The sequence below is a fragment of the Erpetoichthys calabaricus genome, chromosome 9 (genome assembly GCF_900747795.2).
Source record: "Erpetoichthys calabaricus chromosome 9, fErpCal1.3, whole genome shotgun sequence".
Classification (NCBI taxonomy): domain Eukaryota; kingdom Metazoa; phylum Chordata; class Cladistia; order Polypteriformes; family Polypteridae; genus Erpetoichthys; species Erpetoichthys calabaricus.
The window spans coordinates 86,867,563-86,891,425 of record NC_041402.2 but is presented as its reverse complement, the minus strand read 5'-3'; the positions used below and the strand labels follow the sequence as shown (position 1 = coordinate 86,891,425).

The window sequence follows — 23,863 nt, the reverse complement described above, 5'->3', positions numbered from 1 at the left end:
TCAGGCAAACTTTGTGCAGTGCAATTATTTAAAATTCTCGTGCAGCAGGACATTTCTTTGCAGTTTCTACTCCAAAGAATGAAATATCAATTACTGTTTGAAAATATGAAAACACATAAACAATACCATAAAAAAACATTGAGTATTTAGTTTAAAATCGATTTTCCATTTATTTGCAAAATGTATAAGGAATTTATTTTATCTCCTATACAGATTTTAGAACCTGTACATTTACCGTTGTCAATTATTGTAAGCAGTTATAAAAAAGTAGGTTGAAGTGAAACACCTATCCTAGTTGATATCGAAGTTGAAAAAGGCAAGTGTGATGGCATTTCTATATGTATGCTTATACACCTCTCCTGTGGTGTGTGGTGTTCTCTTAATGCTGTAATAATGAGGCTGATCTGTCCCTTTAGGTTACATGGAGTATGATCAAGTGGGTTTTAGTACTGTTCGAAATTAATTTCAGATAGAATATGAAAGAAAAAATACTTTCTTTTCACTTCAATAAATATTAAATCAACAGTCTTTGTCAGTATGTACTATATCACTTCTCTGCCATTATTAGGGTACCTGAAATTAAAATGCAGGACAAAACTGTGAACATAGTCATATATTATACTTTGGCCACAATTCTTTTAATGTTCTTTATACTACTTTACTACACCCTCACCTAAAGAATCCCAAAGGTGGTTAAATAAATAGTTTTGTGTATTCTTTAATCTAGCAAGTTAAAAAAAAAAAAAAAAAAAAAAAAAAAGTGTTAAATTTTTAGTTAAACTGTAATTGAAGTATAAGTTTACTCAAAAGAAGTTACACTAATTGCAGATAAGTAATTCAGTTCTACTCCATATTCATAGACACATATACACATATACACACACACCCTTTTTTTTTAACAGAAAGAAAATTATGCTTTGGTCAGTGCAGAATCTTAGTTTTTTCAACAAATATAACCACCCTTATTCAGTTATTCAAGAGAGTAGGATGGATACATTCAAGACCATCTATACTCTGTTAAAACAAAAGTATGTTTCCAAGGGGTGCATATGTTGCCAAAAAGTGGTCTTGCAAAATGTGCGTTGCAAACAAATACATCCACATAGATGATGAATAATAGAATGAATGAATTCACTACAGCTGGTGCTGCACCTTAATTATTTGTGACATTTTGTACAATTCCCATGGCCAAAGTAGTCTAGCTAAGCAAAATGCAAGGTTCTACTTTATTTAAATAAAGCAACAATCTATTCTGCAAGAAAGGTTGTAAAACAAAGTCACATAAAACACTCAATTGGGTTACACAAATCTAAACAAAACCATCAAATTAAACTGAATCCACAATCAAACTGCATTATATACATTAAACTTCCATCACCTTCAGTTTACTGGTATGTGGATAGAAACACTAGCATTTTAACTTTCTCTGACTTCAGAAAAAGCTGAAATGATGTCACAGCATCTTGTACTAAATACCTGCTGTCGGGACACACCCATGTCACACAGTCATATGTCCTATTTAATTTTGGACAGAACCGAAACCATGTTACATTTTTTTGCCTCCCAATAAAGGATGTCACATGAAGTCTTATATTATATAGGCGATTAAAACCTGTAATTAATCCTGCTGATGCTAAAATTAACTTTTTTTCCATAATTACAGAACCAAAACCTGACAGGGACTTCATGATATTGATGGTACACAAAACTGTGCACTCCAAAAAGTGTTCATGCTATGTGAATTGCTTAAACAATTGCTATTATTGACTTTAAAAATGATTATCTAAATGTGATTTACAATGTCATATTACTCAAAATGTGAGTAAATATCTAAACTCACAACCAACACCAACCTAAATATTTATTTATGAGCCACATCATCAGTTCCAGTTAAAGTGAAAAAAAAAGGTGAACCACCTTTCATGACCATTTGGCAGAGGTCCTTAATATATTTAATTCTCAGGAAAACAAAGGGTGTGATATTTGTACTATGAAATACCCTAGGGGAAGGAAAGCTTAAAGGTTGTTCATCTTTAACCAATGAATAAAATACCTCATTGAATTGGTCGGGTCTCTATCTCTCCAGCTCTTCAAACCACAAATTCACTTCCCACTGCACTCCTTTTTTGACTATTTTTACACATTGTTACTTTTCAGTTAACAAGTATTAGTCTGAGCTACACCTGATCATTCATTAACTGAAGAATGTTCATGTAAAGCATAGCAGCTCTGGGGCTAACCACACTATCAAACAAGTAGGTTGCTCATTTGAAACAAATAGCAGAAAATACCATCCAGACTGGTTAATGGCTTGTGATGCATGTCTGCTATTGTTAAATTGACAATTATGTCGATCAAACTTCCACTTGACAACTTTATGAGTATCAGTGGTAGGAGGCTCAATAGAACAAGTAAATAGTACATTGTCATTCCATGTCAAATCAACCACTGGCCCACACACTTCGGACTCAAATAAAATTCTAGAAAACTTACCAGGTGTACTCATGTTAGTCAGGAGACACCCTGTAAAATTTTTTGATGTAAGATCAATATTTTCCAAGATACAGCCAGTTTACTGAAGGGAGAGGTGGGGTACATTAATGTACATGCTGGTACATTAATTGGTATAGTATATGACAAAATTAAAACATTTGGTCTAGATGACACTGTTTGATCAGAGCAGCCCCTTAAAACTGGCCAAAATTTCCATTTGAGTTTTGGGCTTAGCTATATTTAGGACTCAGAAACACATATTTGTAACCAACAGAGACTTTTCATTTTTTTCCCTTATTCAGATAACCATATAGGCTTTCTGAAAAGGCAATAAACAGAAAAGTAACTATCAGGGTTTGAATAGCAGACCTCTCAAACTCAAAAAATCATTTTGAATTTCATTTTCAGGGCATGTTAAAGGCATGTGGAAATGCGAAGTTAATTTTTAAAATATTTTGCTTTATTCTACACTGTCCCTTCTTTCTTAAAACACACATCTTACTTTTCTTCTGCAAAGTTTTCATGTTTATTTTTCATCCTAAACATAAGCTGAATGTGCCATGTGTCAATAATTGTAATCTGAGTTTTCAATCAGTAAGTTATCAAAAATGTCAAACTTTTTTCATATCAAATGACAATGTCCTATCTCATGTTGCTTCATGAAAAGAGAGAATGTGATTATGGCCAAAACAGTAACTGGTACTCGAGAATACCACTGTTACATTCCTACACAGGATGGCAAACTCAAAGTCAGCCAGGTGACTGGTGAAGGCAAGTGACTGTCTGAATATTCACCACTGAAGCAGCAGCTGAGATCTTGCCCTCTCATGATCACATTCCAGATGGATCAAATGCGTCCCTCACATTAGACCAGTGTCCTATTGGATGCTACGTTGGGTGCATGTATGATGAAAAATGTTGGATTGGTGTGATTCATGACAAAGGTGAAGCGGAATCAGACATCCTGATGTGTTTCATGCATCCAAACTGTCTGGCAGTCTTTCCATTGGCCACCTAGAGGCGATATTCTTCAGCTGCCATTATAGTGTGTCATTGCACTGCTTAGTGCACCAGTGGGAGGCAGCACCATTTTGATCACAAAGACAAAGCTGCCATATACTCTTCACTTCGATTGAAACAGAAATTAAATGGGTCACATTCCTGCTGCTGCAATACCAAGATGTTAACAATTCATTATAACTACTGTTGTATTTAATGATAAATCAAGCAGCTGTTGGTCATGTGTTGTGCTTAATGTGCCCTTGGTGGTTTGTTTTTTTCCCTTAATCCTATACCCAAGATAGTGATGAAGAACTTGATGATTATCATTACTGACAAATGGTGAATTTAACCCATGTTTAGAATGGAAAATAAAAATGAAAGATTCACATAAGAAAAGTAAGACTTGTTTTTTGAGAAAGAAGGGACCATGTAGGATACAGGAAAAATAATTATAAAAATGTCTGAACATTGCTACAGTACAATAAATGGTCTGAAAATTAGACCCAAATGATTTTTCACATTTCAGAGGTCTGCTGGTCACTCCCTAATGCAGTTTCTTGTTTGTTTATTACTTTTTGAAAAGCCCTGTGTTGGTATTTAAACATGAAAAATTTTTCAGCAGGCTGTGTCAATTAAAAGTGTGCTTTCTAAAAGCCAAAACATAGCAAAGCCAAAGACGCAAAATATTTTTTTCCATTTCTAAATTTCTGCTTTTATCAAGTGGTGCAATCTGGACCAAACATTTTGAGGTTACGTACTATGCCTATAAAAGTACAAGTATACAAAATTTGAGCCTGCCAAGTGGTTTAGTTCTTGAGCTATGTAAGAAAAAATAAAGCTGTGTCAAATTTGACACCCTTCTCCACTCACAAAATTGGCTGTATCTTGGAAAGTACTGACTTACATCATAATAATTTTACAAGGTGTCTCCTGGATAACATGGGTGTACCTGGTATTTTTTTCCCCCAGACGTTTTTGAGACCAAAGTGCATGGATTTCTGGAAAATCGGTTGATTTGACATGGACGACTGAATAAGGTTTACTGAAATGAAATAACTGATTTTATTAAAGTTCTTTTCTACTTTTTTAATATCTTCTCTACACTCACTTCATTTGCTTTCTGAAAGGATTGCTATTCACTCAAGTCTCTTCATGGGAATGTAGGAATTAAAATGTAATTAAGAAAAATGATAATCTTTCTTCCACAAAACCATCATCATCATCCAACCATCAGATTTGAGTGCTTTGAGAACCTTATTTTTTAATCACATAACTTTTTTTCCCTATGTAATTTATTTTTTCAGATATTCTAGATACCCATTTTCCCTTATAATACTGCAAGATTATAAACGGGAAAACGTATTCAAGAATGTACAAATACAAGTTCCCATTTTCCTTGTTTTAATACATTATTTCTAAAACTTCCTAATGCAAAAAAAAATCTCTTTTCCCTCTTGGCTTAGTTTTCCAGAGCTGCCCCTTTTTATTTGATAACAATTTGTGTTCACCCCCCATTATGAGCTGTCCTCAGCAACCACATTCACAAATGGCGTCTTCAGGGCATCACCGCGACACTCGGCTGGTGACCTTCCTTTCACCCTGTTTCTGGCTCAGCCCCTTGCCCTCTCACCCCTTTATTACTTGATGCTTATAATAGCTCAGCATGAAATATATAAAAACAGAAGAATTTTGGAACTACTGGCAGAAGAAAAATCAGAAGCTCCCACATTAAAAGATAAATTACACTTACTATTTAACAGAAAAAAAAAAACCATACACACAAAGGGAGGTTCTGATTCATCAACAAAGCACAGCTGCTTGGGAACTGTCAGCAGGCATCAGATGAACAGGACGGAATTACAAACCCACCCCCCATTCCACCCCTGGCCAAGTCCTGGTAATTTTTTTTTTTTTTTACCTCCCAAGATTCCACAGAACATGCCAATGCCTAACAAAAGAGCTGGTGTATAGGAAGTGCAAAAAGTGTCTACTGCTCTCTAGTTGCCTCCAGGTAGGAAGGGAGTGGAACACACTGAATAATTAAAAAGACAAGCGCCGCTGTGCAGGCACAGGTGAGAAACTAAACCATTTGCGCATTTATATCAAAAAGTGCCTTTTTCAGCACTGCCACCTCCCCACCCCCATAGAACTGAACCCTTTTTTTTGCTTTTGATATTTTTCTACGAGTACACCATTCTCTCGGGTGAAAAATCAAGAGGCATACATACATTTTTTAAAAGTTCATTTACAACAGTTAGTAGCAACTAAAGGCTTTGGGAATTGCCCCAGAAACTTGTGCAATATGTCAAGCACATTATGAAGGGAGGGCCAGAGCCCTGGTTTTACAGTACGTTGCCTGGGGGTACCACATTGAAGCTCATCTTGTAAGCTTTTTCATTCTCATTTATTTGTGCTCACCCTCATATCATCCAACCGCCCCCCCTACCAACACACATACACCCCCGCCCTCTTCCCCCTTTTCTTAAGCTTCACTGGCAACTACTGGAGCACAATTGCACAGGCAGATGGACTCTAAATAATATGCAAGCCATCTGAATTTCTGCAAACTGGTGTCATTTTCTGATATGCAAATACTATTTAAATCAATTCACTGCAGCCTGACTCCATGAATAGGCTTTAGAAGCTTCACTGTACAAAAGAGGAGGAAAAAAAATAACACAGGTTGATTTCTGCTCTTTGCACAAAAAAGACAAGCTAGGTAAAATTTGGCACATGCAACATTACTTAGATGAATGAAGGCAGTTTCACCTTTTTTGTTTTAAAAGTATGGCAGGCTATACTGGAACTAAGAATAAACCTTTAAATTCATCACTATATAGATGTCAAAGCAAAACCATATTATACTGTTATTCAGATTACTTCCATCACATTGTCAATAAGGAAAACAAAATCAAATTAAACACCAAAAATGAACCGAATCCTTGACACTTCTCATCAATTGCATGTTTCTCAACATATAAGGCATTCCTAAAACAAATCTATTACTGGAAGCAACTAAGAAGTCAAAGTATTGAGAGTTTACATTCTTTCAGTGGAAAACTTCAATTTAAAAACACAGACACAAAGAGTATATTATCAATCAAGCCATGGTACTTTCTTTCTGTTGGTCCAGTACTTCTGAGCCGACATAACCAAACATATTACCTACAATTGTGTGATGCAGTAAAGTTTCTGAAAAGATTTGATCCAAAAGTTTCACAGCTCTCCAAGCCTTAGATAAAAAGGTAAACGTAATTAAAACATAAGAGAAAGAAAACGCCTTTTTTACACAAATAATGTTAATATTTATCGCTGAAGCAGATATTCTGATGCCCTTCAATAACCTACTGATAAACTTAGATTTCTGGTAATCAAGCACTCTAGATAGACTGAATAACCTCTAATTGTTTGTAAACCTGCTTGTAAATGCAAGGCTACAGCATTTAATGCAATATCTAATGATAGTGTCACATCTCAACATCCATTCCTATTGCTTAGAGAATGCCTCATTCTAAACAAATGATATTCAGCAACCTGACAACTTCTATATCTCGGATTTAGTTTTGGCCAGTTTGTAATACCATAGTGCATTGGGTACTATAGAGCTTTTTGGACAGTACAATTTTTCAATAAATAAGCTAAATAAATAAACAGCTTACCACATATTTGGAATCAATAATGCCGTATCAGGACAAAATGGTGACATCCAAGACCTGAATGAGTATACTTTTTGAATTTCATTTTACACATAAATGCCAATTTAGAGTTCTTCATTCTGGATGACTCAAGTTATGTACAGTAATAGAAAGAACTGAATTAAACACACATACATGTATTATGCAGAGCTAAATTATATACTACCTCAATAACTGAAAAATGGGGGCTTCCTATGAAAAAAATTCTTTTTAAAATGTTGCCTCACATTTTATCAGGTCACCTTACCCAAAAGTTGAATAAAGGAAAGACAATGAGAGCTGAAGGAATATGCTCACCTGAAGTGTTATATTCAAAACTTTTGCAATGCAAAGGAACAAGTTAAAATTAAGGAACAAAGTATGGGGTGGCATTTAATAGGACCCATACACATGGAAGTGTCAGCCCCAGCTCTGAAGCCACTCTGAATGAGAATTGGTAAATTTGTAGCTGCAATCCTTCCATCACTGGCTAATACACTGAGAATTGCTGGCTCATAAGTCATGGGCACGAACAGCTGCCAGGTTATCCACAAACAATACACTTGAAAATGCCTGCAGGACATGACAGAGAGTTCCGCATTTACAAAAAGTGTGCAGCTGCCAAAACCCTGAGGTTTGAGAGGTTCAAGCCTGAATGAAACCTACACAAATTGTGGGCTGAACAGAAGCATCTAAAATGACCATTGAAAAATCAACTTCTTCAGCAATTAATCCTCAATTGGATCTCACCTCTTGGCTCTTCGGCTTGTTTGGCAAGTTTTCGCAGTGCAGCCGCAAAACTGGAGGAGTGTGCAGACTGGACAGACAAGGTGCTGTTTGTGACAGGGCTTCCATTGGGCACAATAGGGGAAGGGGTGAGAGGACTGACTGTGGCTGTGGTCCGAGTTGTGGCGGAGATCATTCCTAACGAAGGTGACTTTGGCTCATGGCTCATGCCTGGAAAAGAAAGGAGATAAAAAATAAATAGAATGCCCATCATTTATCAGTAGATCTATTCTAATATACAGATAAGGCCTGTTATCATGCTGGTCATTCTTTAAAAAGAAAAGGAAAAATGGTTAAATATATTTATAATGTAATTGACAACTGATAAGAAAGAGAGAGTTCCATCATTTTAAAGGTGAATTAAAAGAGGCAAAGTCACTTCAAAAATGATAATGAACAATTTACTTCTATGCCCATTTCATATATATCTAAAAGTACTGAATGAAGGCGTCTAGTTTGAATGAAAAAATAAGCCATGACATATTTCTGTCTGTTGTTTGCCTTAAGGAAACTCCACCCATCTTTAATTACTTATTCCATAGCTTCTTGCCCATGGAAACATTTTGTGGTTTGTAAACAATTTTGAGGCAAAAATCAATTAAACAAGATAAATGGAGAACTGACAGAACCAAAAGCCAACATATAACCTTTAAAGTACCTGTTTATCAGCGGCCATTGAAGAGGTTAACCTGGATTCTGATTTTTGTCCCTTGTTTAATGGTCACCTCATTTTAAATTAGCTCCTCAGAAAGCCCTTTTTGTATTATGACTGCAGCATGCTAACAAAGCCTAGCTCCAAGGAAATGAGTGTTGTCTGTTAGTACATTCCCCCTGTGATTGCATGGACTTTTTCTAAGGCACTGCAGATTCTTCCCACATTTCAAAGACCTGTTATTTTAGATTAACTAGTTGCCTGTGGAATGGAAATGTCCTGTGATTGGCTGGCATCCCATCCAGTGCAGATTCCTACCTTGGGTTCAATGCTGGCAACATGCAATGAATCTACCTGAACATTTTAATATAATAAAAGCATCTTGAAAATAGTTAGCTTTCTAGAAAACGGTATAGTTGTGTACTGTTTTTGGAGAGGGTTTAAAACACTTAACTTTAAACAAACCGTTTCTGACAACCAGGAGTGAATGAAATGGTTTCAGTTGGCCTCAAAGCTCATACTATTTTGTGCCTTCAGAGACAAATGTTGTGGTTTTTCTAGACTTTTTTTTTTACTTATATGGTCCACACAAATGCAATTTATTAGAAGAATTAATTTACAGGTGTCAAGTAACTGTTGGCTAACAGTCTGGTTAAAGCAATTCAATAATGATTATGATTGAATGTGACCAGTAAAAACATCTACTAAATAAATACTTGACTGCTGGAGCACCACTATAGCATGACATATGCTAGACAAAATTAATTACAACCAACATAAAGAAAGAACCAAAACATTTGCAATAGCACATCCAACTCAATATACATTACTAACTCAGCTTCAGTTTATTTAGTTTCATTTTGAACTAAAAGAGGTGGGGTCTTCTACCTACAGGAAATCTCGTAGAAAACAAACAAAAAAAACCTTTAAAAATACTACACCTGTATGCCCCCCTCCATCATCACTACAAATGGCCGTACATCCCTCAGCCAACATGTTACTTTAGAGTCTTACACCATGTACACATCAAATTTCATAAGAAAAATTTTAAAAAATGGAGGAAGTTCAGTGTCGCTTACTGCCAAACAAAGGGCAAGACCTGCCTCTGATGAATATCCTTGGGCATTCTGTCATCCTAATAAGTGGAGAGGGGTTAAGGGAGCACCTTATTTTCCTTAATCTCAACCCACCCCCATACCACCCCTCCACTTCACAAAGGCTGTTTCTGGGCTTATCTAACAAAGCAACACTCACACCACACTCGCCAGCTATCTCTTTCTTTTCTCTTCACTAGCTCGCCTACTGAAAACAGACACATTCTCGGCCTAGCAGCTGCTGCTGTGTCACATGACACCATCAGCCTCTCCCCCAGCCACAGAACAACCTATGTTTCCTCGACGCTCTTAGATAACGCAGGCATGCTGTCAGGCGAGAGGGTGGCTCTTTTTCAGTGTGCCTGGAACAGCACTGATCATGACACTTGACCCTGGCATCCTCGGCTTTTACAATGACACAAGGGAGAAAAAAAAAAAGAAAAAAAAAACACAACCAGTTTCACCTAAATTACATATATAAAAAATCCAGTTAATTGGAAAGGCAAAACTGGTGCCAAAAGCTTAAAACCATCAACTATCAGCTTATTTAAGAAGAAGAAGCAGAAAAGCTCATCTTTACCTTATTTCCAGGAATGCATTCAACAAATAAATAAATAAATAAACAAGGATCCAACAGTTTAAAGAAAAATTCAATGGACTATTACATTAAGAGCAAAGCGCTGCCTCTCACTTGCTTCAGGCAATCTGCCCAGTCGATAACTTGTTTTGCTCTGTTCTTTTTTTGCCTCATTTTTTTTTTTCTGTTTCAGCTTTGAAAACTCCAAAACGAAAACATGATTCTTATCGGATATTAGAGACACTATAGTGGAACTTCTGCCTAGGCAACAAAGGGCAACCCTCATTTAGGATGAGCCAAGGGTCTCTTAGCATCATAAAGGGCACACTTTTTTTTGTTTCCTTTTCTGGCCCAGTTTGTAGCAGCATTTCACTGTATGCCTTATTTATTTTGTGTGCCAATAATGCACCTCTTAAAAAAAAGAATTGTTGAGAAAGAGGGAAACACAGGTGATAAAAAAAATAATACAAAACATAATCATCATTTTTGGGCTGCCCATTCTTCCTTTCAATATTATCTGGAAGCTGACCCAGAGTGGCCAACTCTAATATAATGATGTTGGTTCCTACTTTAGGATGAAAGGCTAAGAATTTGGAACGGAAACTGTCAAGTTGGCACATTGAATCTGAGCCTCTTGTTCCCAGTGTGGTTCTTAGCTTGCTGAAGGCACCTAACATGCTCCAATTATTTAATTAAACCTGGTAAAAACTTACTCTGCTATATCTGTAAACAACAGCACCCACTATGGAGGATGCCATGTTAAAAATGTATATGTTTTGGTGTTTTTATAGACATTGTTTTATTTATAATCCATCTACCCTCACACCACTTCTAACTCTGATAAATTTTGCAGAGAAAGTCAGGGCTGTAAGGCAGAGGTCACAATGAACACATACCCATCCTTACTGGGTCAATTTAACACCATGTCACAATATGCAACATTTTTTGGCAATTTTCAGTTGTAGCCTTCATTTACACATTCTTAGTGAGGCGGAGGCAGTTAGTGGTTTGATCCTGCCAATTCACTTGCCAAATGTCATTCCAACTGGTTGGTGACCCTCTCTGATAAGATCAGACAAGTTTCATTGATTGTTTTCAATGATAGGGGCAGGCTCTGCGTGCATGCAAATTGACAACCAAAGAAAGCTTATCCAGAAGTACACTGCATAAAAATGGACAAGCAATAAGGAACATGGATGTTTAGGACTTCACATACAGAGAGTAGAAGCTTGTCTGTCTGATGTCTCATGTTTTACACATCACAACAGTATGGGAAAAGATAAAAAGGGCAGAGATTACAGCTGAGCTTGCCTTGGCTGAGAGCCCTTTGTACAGCACAGGGTCCATCAGTCATCATGCTATTGGCTGTCACAAAAAGGGTTGAGCACAGCTGCAATGAATGATCGTCACCCAGCTGGCAAATGAGACATAGGCAGCAATTTTCAGCCATTTAACTGATCAGCACCTGCAGTCAAAAAATCTGACATCACCCATAACTATAAGTTTCGTAATGTGACATTGGTTTTAGTGTCACTGTTCAATCTAATAGTATAACTTAAATTCTAGAAAGGAACTGCAGTACCTATAAAAAATCATATGAACACCAGCAGAATAAGCAAAATCCAAACAGAAGACCACGTAACCAATAGGTAAAGTACTGCAAGATCACAACAGCACATAAAGTGCAATCTTGCATCAATAAAATTCAATAATAAAAGTATTTTCTCCCAGCTCCTAACAAAATAAAACACAATTTGCCAAATACTTGAGTAAAATATTAGACAGTGCTTTCCTTTTATAGATTCTGTGTTAAATTGAATTTTCTTTATCTTAAAGGCCTCAGTCTCTTGGCAGATATAAGCCCTGAAAGCTATAAAAACACATTAACACAACAGTTTAAAATCAGAGACCTCCTCCTCTTATACTGATATCAAACATCCATCTTGAACTAGTGTCTCATGATTAAGCCTCTTTTATCATTTGTCTTTTCCTGCCAATCTGATCATAAAAACCTCCCGATAATCGCTTCACGCTGCAGACTGAAGTTGCGGGCTTAAAATTTTCAAGAGGTAGCAAAGGTTGGGGATTTTTGATTTCACTGTAAATTAGAAGTCTACAGCTTACAATTAAAACAAAAAACGGCAATCCTGATTTAGTCCACTGATCAAGAAGAAATTACACTCACGCCAGAAATCACTGAAAGCCTTGCATGCTCAAATGGCAGAATAGAAATATCAAGCCATGTTCTGACAACCAAAATGTACATTCCCAATACAATTTAAACTGTAAATACACATTTATGAAAGCAAATAAATATTGAAACAATCTAAAATAAAGCACTTAGTTAGTGTTGGAAAGCTTAAGAAACCTACGATCATGCTTTTTGAGTGGTAAACTCAGCACAGCTTCATTTTCCATGTAAATGCTGGAAATCTCAATTTTAAAATAATGCAAGATTCACCTTGAAGGAGAGTATGATGGGGCAAACACCATTATCTGGAAGAAGGAGCCTGAGTTACCTCGAAAGCTTGCATATTGTACTCTTTTTAGATAGCTGTAAAAGGTGCCACTTTCCTTGACTTCTCATTACATGAAGAATATAACTTAGTTCCAAAATGCTCAATACTGACACTGCTTGATGTCTTTCATATACCATATCTACTAAAAAGTAAATTTAAAGATAATGAAAGAGACTAAAAATAGGAGTAGAAAAGACTGAAAATCTGTCTTTATACCACTAACAAAAACTGAGCAAGTCATACAAGTCTGAAATGGAGGTCCGGCTGTTGTATGATGCATCTCTCACGTGTATCTGTTCCCCACAGAAATCCTCAAAATGAACAACTTTAATCCACTTCAATTGTAATATCCACCCATCAATCCATTTTCAGAACCTGCTAATCCAGTTTAGACTACGAAAGTTAACCAACCTTGATGGAGCACCAGTGCATCACAAGGCACACACCCACACTGGCACTCACCCAGGGCCAATCTGAAAGTGCCAACAATCCAAACCCGCATGTCTCTGGAGATACTGGTGGGGGGGAACAGAAACAAATTTATAGGTGTATATATGTGAGAAATGTACAGAACAGCCTAACTAAATGAAACACTTAAAAATTACATATGTGGATGGGAAATTGTATTGTTATAAGATACTTGGTCAGGGTCTAGGGGAGCTGGAGTATATCTGAATATGTGTGGAGCTGAATTATTTCCAGTCACACTGGTGACATTTTTATTGTCAGCCACAGAGAGAACAATAGTCCAACCAGTTGGGACTGTACTGTTCTACAGAACTGGTCCTCATATCACACCAAAGCAAAAGAACCACTTCACATAAGAAAATGTGCCAAACCTACAAACCTCAGAATAAGACTAAAGGGAGAAATCAGCAATTGTAAGTGACTAGTTTCACCCAAGGAAGCACAGAAAGAACAAGTTTTACTGTACTAGGCCTGTTAAGCAATAACCTCAGTCTTTTTTTTTTTTCTTGTCTTACTTGAGAATTCCTGCAACATAAAATCCCTTATCTCTCTACGACAGGAAAATGATTCCTCAATTCTCTTTTAAATGCCTTTGCCTCGTTCCTCCTCTGGCAGATTCCTAATAATCCAAGTAATGCATATAGCATTAGGTAAAATATTTGACTTTGTAACGGCTTCAAACCCAAATGCCATCCCTTCATATTTCAAACACATATAAAGAAAGAAGAAGTGACTATCACACTCAAGATAATTATTTATTTTCTTTACTGATGCAGTCGTACTACCAGGAAGGTGAATTACTATAATAATTTCATGCAATACACCCACAACTACACATCTAAAATTAGTCAGACATCCTTACTGTAAATAGAGCTCAAACTTGTTCCTAAGGTGGTGGATCTGTAGTATCAGATTACTGGCTATGGAGATATGCAAAGAACTTTAAGTGGAGCAATGGTGAGGTAGTGTTAAGTGAGTTAGATGTTTTACAACAGTAAGCAAGCCGTAAAGCATGCAAGATTCCTGGCTCTTAAACGCCATCCAGGAGGTCTCAGTGTTACAAGAATCAGCATTTGGACTTTTGACTTGTATGAAATGGTTTCATTAGAATGCATCATGGTGCATTGTCTTCTGACTACTGTCAAACTTTCAAGGGTTAATTAAAACAAAGGATGCTATCTATATTATCTACAATTGATCCATTTATTGAACTCACTTAATTCAACTTTTGAGATGCATAACGTTTAAAGTATAAAAAAAAGGTTCCATTCATTTTTAATTTAACAGAACATGTGTATGTCTCCTTTATTTCACACAATTATGTTATCTCCTCAGAGGTCACTGCCAATCCAAGATCTGCCTTAACAAAACTAATTTGCAAATACTCTTCTGGGTGGGTCATTTATGGGCCAAAAAGGTACACACACCTACACTCAAAATTTACAGATGCCACTTACTGACAAGAAGGAATCAAAAATGAGAATGGAATTTAGAAGTACACAACAAACAGTCTGGAGATGAACCTGGAGCCAAGCTCTAAGAGATGACACTTTTGTTAAATAAAAATTAGGCTACAAAAAGAAAAATGTTCTGGAAAGCCTTTTAAATCTATGGAAAACAGATACCCTTGTGGAATGCCCAGCCCCTTCAAAATAAATTTCTGTGGGTATAAACAGAGAACAGGTATATGTTCAGGATTTAGATAACTTAATCCATCATTTTATTTTGGACAGTTTTGTCTTCTCCACACAACTTTTATAAAGCGTAGTATGGACAGTCTTTAGAATTATGCCACATGGACAGGTAGAAGTACCAACTACTTGCCTACATGCATTTCCATGATATTCCCAAAGAAGTCAAGACAGAAAGGCTTGACTAAATAATGAAAGAGGTGACATGAAGAGATTTAAGTGCGGAATAATACAAATAAGCCTGGCAAGACCCTACCAGTATTGTATTGTACCAATACAATTTTATCAAAGGATTCAAATGTAGTTACTGTATATGTTTTGATTTGTGGCTCCATACCACAACATAAGCACACAAGGCAACTAAAACAGTTTTAGGGGTCAGCACGTTTTCTTAAATTTTGCAAACCATTTTAGGCATTATATCACCAACAGAACATGATTAAGAACTTTGAAACAACAATGCACAAAAAATTGTTCTTCAGCACACCTTTACTCAGGTTTCACAAGTGCGAATATATGTTTTGTGTATTATGGAGACCAAAACTGAATTATTACAGGCGAGGGTTCACAGGAACCTTACTTGAGGAGTATTCAACACATGGTGTCATGCAGTTGATCTACTCATCTTTAACCCAGAGGCTGGGTTCTGGAGTCTCTGGAATCAGGTTTGCAAAAACAATTCAGGGAAAATTGTAACAGTATGTAAGGTGCAAGTGATGTATTTACAAATAACAGATTTTTCAAGCCTTTTTATTTTGCCATTTAAACCGTTGATACATTACCATAACTCAAAAATGTAGCATATTTTTATGAAAACTATGGTAAAACCTGTTTTAGGAGAAACTAATATTGCCATAATTTAAAAACAATAAATCAAGCTGACTATGGTACATTAATTACAAATACTCTGTTGAATTAAGAATAAGAAAATTACAGTACCAGTATTTGCTGAAATACTATGACAAATTTAGTCCACCATTTTGGTGCAAGGATAGAAGACATAAATCTGACAAGTCTTAGTATTGGGTCCAGTCCAACTTAATAACCAATTTTTGATCCCGCCAAGCAATTGTTTCTACGACTTGTTTGAAGTTCACCTGTGGTCAATTCAGCTGACTGAATGTGATTAAGAAAGCCACACCCCTGCCTATGTAAGGTCCCACAGATGACAATGTATGTACAGCAATGGTAAGAAGTGATTAAGAACCCAGGCACCACTCATTACTTGCACAATAGCAATTCACTAAACAATCCAAGTCAGTCATCTGAATTTCTGCATTACTGTTTCACAAAAATATACTTCACCGGTAAACCTGTTTTTAGCCTTCAATTTAACAAAGTTTAGTTAAGCATCTCACAAAGCACAATTTAAACAAATGGCACCTCAAGCCCTGTGCCCTCGATTCTTGCTGCACTCTTGTGAAACTCCGCTGAACAGCCGATTACTGTATTCCACAGCTACACGATCAGGTCAAGCAAGAGCAATGGCAACAGGTAAGTGACATCCTATGTATATGAAAAAAATAAATCAATTCCTCAATAACAAATTTGGCATAATTATAAAATTGTGATTTGTGCTTACTAAATATGTGTGGGAAATTCATGCATTAAAAATTAGAATTTGCGGGAACTACTAGGTTAGTAATTGTTGTGCGGGATACATGCAAACCATCTGTGAATTTCAAGCCTTGATATAGATATATACATATTGTGTGCTATGTATACTCTTATTTACTTGTTTTCTTTATTTAGCATTGTATTGTTGTCAACTGTTTTGAGGAGAAAACCAGAAAAGAGTTTCATTGTACTAGTTAATGACACATGACAGTAAACTGTACTAGTCCTGAAATCACGTACAGCATGGTCATTTCTCTCATCACAAAGGCATGCATGCTAGCTAGATTAGCTGCGGACTCTAAAACTGGCTTGGTGTGACTGGCCATGGACTGCAATGTAAGTGCAGTGTTGAATTCAATTCTTCCAGGGTAGGGTATGGCTCTGCATGACCCTGAGCTGGTTGTAATTGTTTTGTTAAATTAAGATCTGTTAGAATTTGTATGACCTATAAGCTGCAATTTTAACAGTTACATTTCATGTATGGACGTAAAGCCCGGGTTGGCTGGCAGCTGGCATGCTTGTTTGAACCCGGGTCATCAACAGTCATGCACTGAGAATGGACTGGGCAATGAGAACGCACACACATAGCAAGAGTTGTGAGTTTATTATTTCATAAATTATACAAAAATAAAGTGCAATGTTCCTTCAAAAAATAAGTCAATAAATAATTCCAATAATTAAATAAAATAATCCAGAATAAATAAATCTACCCAGGATAAAAATCAGAAGGCTAAAGCACAGTCAAGATCTTCTGCTTTAAAGCCAACATCGAGCTGTGGTGCCTCCATCAAAACCATGTCTCCTCTGCTCACCCAACCTATTCAGCTTCTCTGTTACCACGTACACCTACGTCCACCAGAGTCCGCGTGCACGGTTTCCCTATTTTAAAACTGCACACTGCCACGGTTCCCTAAATGCATTTTACCAGAGTGGATAACAACTATTTTGAGATTATGCATTTATACATGTTCTTCTTACAGTAAACATAGTGAAAGGGGGTGCATTCTCATGTTTAAGCCGAGATTTTTCATCTTACTATGAAATATATACAGTATATATATCACACCAAAGTAACGCTTGTATTACTTTGTATATATAATATGTGAAAGGAAAAAAAACTCTCAGATTCTTTAAATTTACTTCATGGTTGCAGGGAGCTGGAGCATGTCCCTAGACAACACCAGGCATCAGCTCTGGAAAGTGGCCTTGTGCGAGAGTCGGTATGGGAAGGTGGTGGATTGGCTCAATCAAGAATCACCACTGAAAATAACTATGTCTTCAGGGATACGAACAACACTAGATAGCAAAACAGAACATCTTTGTTACATGTGTTTTAGTGCTAGTGACCAAATCCAACATAAATGTGTAATCACACACATGTACAGTAAACAGCTGCTGTAGTTCAGCAGAAATTAATCCATGCTACCCAGCATGCTATTATTAGATTAGATTGCACTTTTATTTATGCCCTATTATGATGCTTCTTTCTCTAAAGAAGTACATTTCATATGTGTAATGTGTATATATGCTGAACAAACCCTTCAATACAGTTCTTGCTATCCTGAGCGCCTGAAGACCCATCTAACCAGCATTCTGTTACATTAAATATCTTACCATCCAGACAGATGGCTGTTATGCCCATCTGACTAATGCCCTGGGCTGCAGGTAACTTAATAACCCTTTTCTCAAAACATAACCCAACTCACCGCTGTAAAGAGGAATTAACATAAAAAAAGGTTATTGTGTATTAATTAAAAAAGTGAACTGCCGGACAACTAGTTTAATCCATTTCAGGTTCTCAGGGAACTGGACCTTAAAGTCTCAGCAGCTCTAAGTGCCAGGCAGGAACTAACCCTGAAAGAACACTATTTACATACATTCTATACAAACACACATGCACATAACATACATAAATACATATATTTATTTTCAGAACTACACAATACATTGATAAAGAGATGCAGGAGGTAGAAGAGGATTAGATTCTCAATCAAAACTGCTTCTGCTTAAATTTCTCTTAATTGTATTAAAGTAGATCACATACAATTCTTTGGAGCAATCTGCAAACAAAGTACACTTGTGTTTTAACTTTTTTTGTAATCAAATTGATGGATGGGGTGCAAATTGAAATAAGTGGGGAAAGAGCTGTCTCACAAACAGCAGCACTAGAAAAATTCTAACATTTTGATTGTAAAAGAAATGTTTTATGTGCAAAAACATGACAAGCATGATACAATGTCTAAAATTAAGTTAAATAAATAAATCTTTCAACAGAATTAAAGCAAAGATCTAATCATATGGGACAGTCCACAAGACCAATCGATGAGAAACAGAAGAGGGCAAAGATCATCCACTCTGTCTACTTGGAGATTACCCTCCATCTTTAAGCACATATGTATTAGTGCCTAACTGCCGTGGCAACTGACTGAATACTTGTCTATATTATCATCTCATGTAAATTCATTATACAAACAACTGGGAATAAAATCCCCTCCATGCAGTCTGTGATGGATGAGCAGCCGGGAATTTACTGTATACACATTTTTTAATTGGGAAGAAGAAGCCAACACAAGTGAGTTTCATACAGAACTGGTACGTCCATGCAAGTTATTTAGGCCAAGACCTGGGCCATAATTAACAGTATCCCAGAGAATATCAAATTAAGAGGAAGTCACAGGACACCATCACGTCATATACTATAGGTCCATGGCTAGAATTGTTCACTGTCCGGGGTGACTATAGAAAGGTCTGTTTAGGATTCAGAGTTTCTGAAAATAGTCAAAGAGCAAAGCTGAGATACTCATTGCATATGCTTTGAAAGCAATTTAATCCTAGGTGCTGATGGTTTGAAAGATACTGTGGTAGGGAGGATGCACATTATCTTTGAATATGCAAGGTAAGTTTTTAAAGTAATGCACCTCAGTTGGACAACTGCTGAGGAAGGACACAAACAGCTATTTTGTAAAAACCTGTCTTGTAAACCTGAACACATGAACAAGAAGAAGTACTACTGCATTCACCATAAGAGTCTTAAATTATATGCTCCTATTTAAGAAAGTAACTCACAACTAATTTAGTATTAAGTTTTCTAGACCAGTGTTTTCAAGGAGCAAACTTGTGAGTTGCTATGGCTTATATTAGAAGTGAGTCATGTTGAGTCACAAATTGTGTTTCAGCGGTTTGTGCTCAAACTAGTAGGCCCGCGATTCGCTAGCGAATCGGAAATCCAAGAATGGCAATCAGTTTCTGTTCCGTCCGATATCTGGATGGATGACATATCATGGAGGGTGGATGCGTCTGGGGACATGTCATCTAACTACATAAGCATATCTGTAGTAAAGTGGTCTCGTTTTGTGGAGACGTGATTCCGATGCCTTTGCAGACACCGACTGTTGGCAGAGTTTTGCACAGCAAGTTCAGTTTACAGGTTGTGGTGTTCGTGTGCCAACCACTGAGTGTGGGAAGCCGCTGGGTTAGAGTCTGTGATCGTTATGTGATCTATATTACTGGCACAGTGGATTAGAGCAAGTGTGGCTCACAGGTTGTGTCGTTTGGGTGCCACGTACTGACTCTGGGAAGCCGCTGCGTTTGACTCTGGGGCGGGTGCCACGGCACATTACGTTGTGTTATTTGGGCGCCACCTACTGACTCCGGGAAGCTGCCGCGGTTTGGGAAGTCGCTGTGTTTGACTCTGGGGCGGGCGCCACAGCGTTTTGGGACGCCGCTGCGTTTGACTCTGGACTCTGGGGCGGGAGCCAAACTGAATGACCGTTATGTGATCTACATTACTGGCACAGTGGATTAGAGCAAGTCTAGTTTACAGGTGGCAGGCTCGTTGCAGTGCGGCAGTGCGCGTGACAGTTGGTTTGAGCCGTGACTCCTTTCGCAAGCACGTTGTCACAGCATGGACCTGTGGGGATTCCGTCCGTACTGTAATACAACCTTTGAATCCTCTCGTTTCTTTTTTTGCTCTGTGGCGGGCGGCAGTGCGCCTCGATGTGCCCAGCGCCCTGCGTCCATATCCGGTTTACAACCTTCGGTTAGTAAGATGGATCATCAATGGGGACCCCCACTCCACACAATCTTGCTCGAGCCATCAATGGTGAAACTCACTCTGACAACCATGCTGTATAAGCCAGGGGGATAGCCATGAAGCCACTTACAGGTATATGGGGAGAAAAGTTTGAGAAACGTTGTTCTAGTATGAAAAAACTACTGATAGACTTCATAATTTTTTTTTTTCAACACCAACTTTCATTTTTTTTTTTTTTTTTTTTTTTTTTTTACCAGGAGCTTTAAAAATGTCTAGAAACAGGTAAGCTGCACATCACTACAAAGATTTTTACAAAGACAAATATGCTAGATGTGTATGTTTTTCTATTTTATGGTCTCAGAGACCAGAATATTTATTCTAGCAGAACTGGGTACAAGGCAGAAACCAACCCTGAAAGCTGACAACTTCATCACAAAACGAAGTACTCTAAGAAGCTAACATTAGCATGGATAAAAATACACACTGTGTGGAGTCAGCAGTGGGATCAAGATCCCGTTAGCTGTGAGACAGTAGCATTTATCTCTGAGCTACTGATATCCCAACCAAGCTCATTTCAATTTTAAAATCCAAAGATAATTGCAAAATCTCAAGTAAGTGCAGCTACAGTACATACCATTCTGGGATACATGACCAATTACCCATCACAATTGTTTGAGATGTGGTTGAAAAACTCACATAAATGGAGAATGCCTGCATAGCTGATTAGTCCATTCATCCCTTTCCACCCTACATAGTTCCGTTCAGGACAAAGGGATGAGGGGTTTAAGGGGCAGGAGATTATTTGGCAGCAACAGGTGCAAGGCAGGAATCAACAGTGAACTGGGTGGGCTCATAGCTACTAGACAGTTTTAAATTGCCAATTTGCCTAAAACCAAGCATCTCTGACGTTGAAAAAAAAACAACTGTGTTTATTTGTATGTAATATTTACAGGTATCAGCTTGCAATTAACCAAAAATCAAATACCATAAGTACCATCATAAACTACTTTACATACTATTGTATAAGAATGGAAAATAGCAATGTAAAGAAGATATGGCACAATACCATCAGTCACCAGAAAAATATCATAAAACATGAACTGCACAACAATGGCCCAGGAGTTATGGCGTGGCCATACTTATGGTATTGTTCACAATTCCTAATACCTGTCCCCAAATAATTCCAATAATTAAAACAGTTACAATAAACAAGAACCACAGGCTGCCATAATATGTTGAGTCTCTTAAGTCTTCATCTCTCTGCTGCCTAACTGCATTGAAATTACCACTATCTGGAACACGAAATTTGTACACTTGTCTTATTCTACTACCAGCAAATTGAGACAACTTAAATGCTTATTCAGGAGGTGGGTGAGCACCTATTCCAACAGCACTGGGCACAAGCTAGCAGCCAGCTTTGAACAGGGTGCCAGTCAATTGTGCAACCTGCTTACATACACAACCCCAATTGCACAGGGTCAATTTAAAGACATCAGTCAATATATAACTTGCATGTCTCTGGGATTTGAGGGATGAAAACCTATGGAGACAGATAGAATGTGCAAAGTTTACACATAAAATAGATGGTCATTGGATTATTTCTAATTATTTTTAAAGAATATTTAGATACTGTCTCACCCTAATGCTATGCCAAAGTAAAGATAACTACTTAAATATGGATACTAAAGCCTGCAGTCTGGTGTATCAGCCTGTTGCAGGCATTTATGTGGCAGACTATCTCTTACAGATGTGCTTTGTGAAAATCTGCAAAGTGTTACAACCTCAAATGGTGTGTTTTAAGAGGAAATGTTACTTTGTGGTGCGGCTGTAATACTTCTCCTGTTAATTAAGAACAGGGATGTTTAATCAAAGAATCCATACTCTCACCATCAATGCCACCCACGTGATACATTTAGTGTCAGTCTTTTAATAAAGTTCACAGGTTCCATTCATTTGATTATCTGTTATCATGAGGTTCCAAGGGTGGGTTTACTTTCTGTACCAATGGATGATTAGACATTTGGCTAATATTCAACTTGAAAGGATCATCCGTTCTGTATGGTCTCATGGCAGAAACATCAAAATTAAAGCAGGTATTTCTTAATCTGTGTGCTTGGAAAGCAGTGCTCTGCACATTCTGTTATTCTGAATGTACACAATAAAAGACCAACAATTCCAATGATGATGTGAGGATATGAATGACTACATAGAGCACAGAACATTCTTATATAGTAAGCACAGAAGCAAACATTCAAAGGAGCTGCTACCCTGAACTGTTGCTGATCATCAGTATGCTGGATAGAAGCCATCTAAGGTGTGCAGATGCAAAATGAATATGTGCAGGTCCTTTATTTTGAGACACGAAGGTAAACAGCAGAAATTCAACAAACTGTTTCGACAATAGGCTTTTCCATCCCATCACATAGGAAAAGGTACTCTAGAACATTACCGCTTTAGTCATCTTATACCAATACCAATTATACCAAATGCTTATGTTACTACAATTAGGATCTTTAGAAACCTAATTTACAAAAATTTTATTCATACATACATACTGCAGTAAACTGAGGCCACATCCTCACTTTATTCCCAGTGTTCCCAGGAAAGGCAATAGCTTCCTGTGGCTCTGAGCTGGATATACGGGTTAGAAAATGGATGGATGGATGACTATTATTGTCCACATATTGCTTTGTATTTTGCTTTTTTTTTCTAATGGTAGTGTAGCATAGCAGTTAGGGCTTTTGACATGCAAACTTGAGAAATGTCACATGGTGTGAGTAAAAAACCTGGTAGCACTGTGATCACTGTCATCTAAAGAGCTCCATCACATCCTATCAGAGGAGCTACTCATCTGAAGATGAAAAGGGTGAAAATCCAAATGAGGATAAAAGTTATAAGCTTGTCCATGGATGGAAGAGGCAAAGGTGGAAAGAATTCAGACCTGGTCTGACTCGTTATAACGAAAAATGTTTGATTGCTTTCATATCCATGGATGGAAGAGGCAAAGGTGGAAAGAATTCAGACCTGGTCTGACTCGTTATAACGAAAAAATGTTTGATTGCTTTCATACTAGTTGTATGAACTGTTACATCTAATGTGGAGTTTCAGACATTTTGGGTACTGTGGAGAACTGGCTTGAAAAGCAGGAGTTGAGGGGTGTCTTGTTCTGTTACACCCATCACCTGCATGTCTTCGCTCACCACATTCATAAACATTCTCTTAGACTTTCCTCTTTTTCCTCTTACCTGGCAGCTCTA

The 23,863-nt window shown here is 37.3% G+C and overlaps 1 protein-coding gene across 5 annotated transcripts in view; it reads right to left on the bottom strand.

Annotated features, from left to right (window-relative positions):
• Positions 1–23,863, bottom strand: part of gse1b (Gse1 coiled-coil protein b) — a 745,433-nt gene that overhangs the window by 40,716 nt on the left and 680,854 nt on the right. For all 5 annotated transcript variants that reach the window (XM_051932118.1, XM_028809828.2, XM_051932119.1 and 2 more), the window contains one exon: positions 7,920–8,126. In XM_051932118.1, the coding sequence (XP_051788078.1) occupies positions 7,920–8,126 (207 nt within the window). The remainder of the gene's footprint in view (positions 1–7,919; positions 8,127–23,863) is intronic.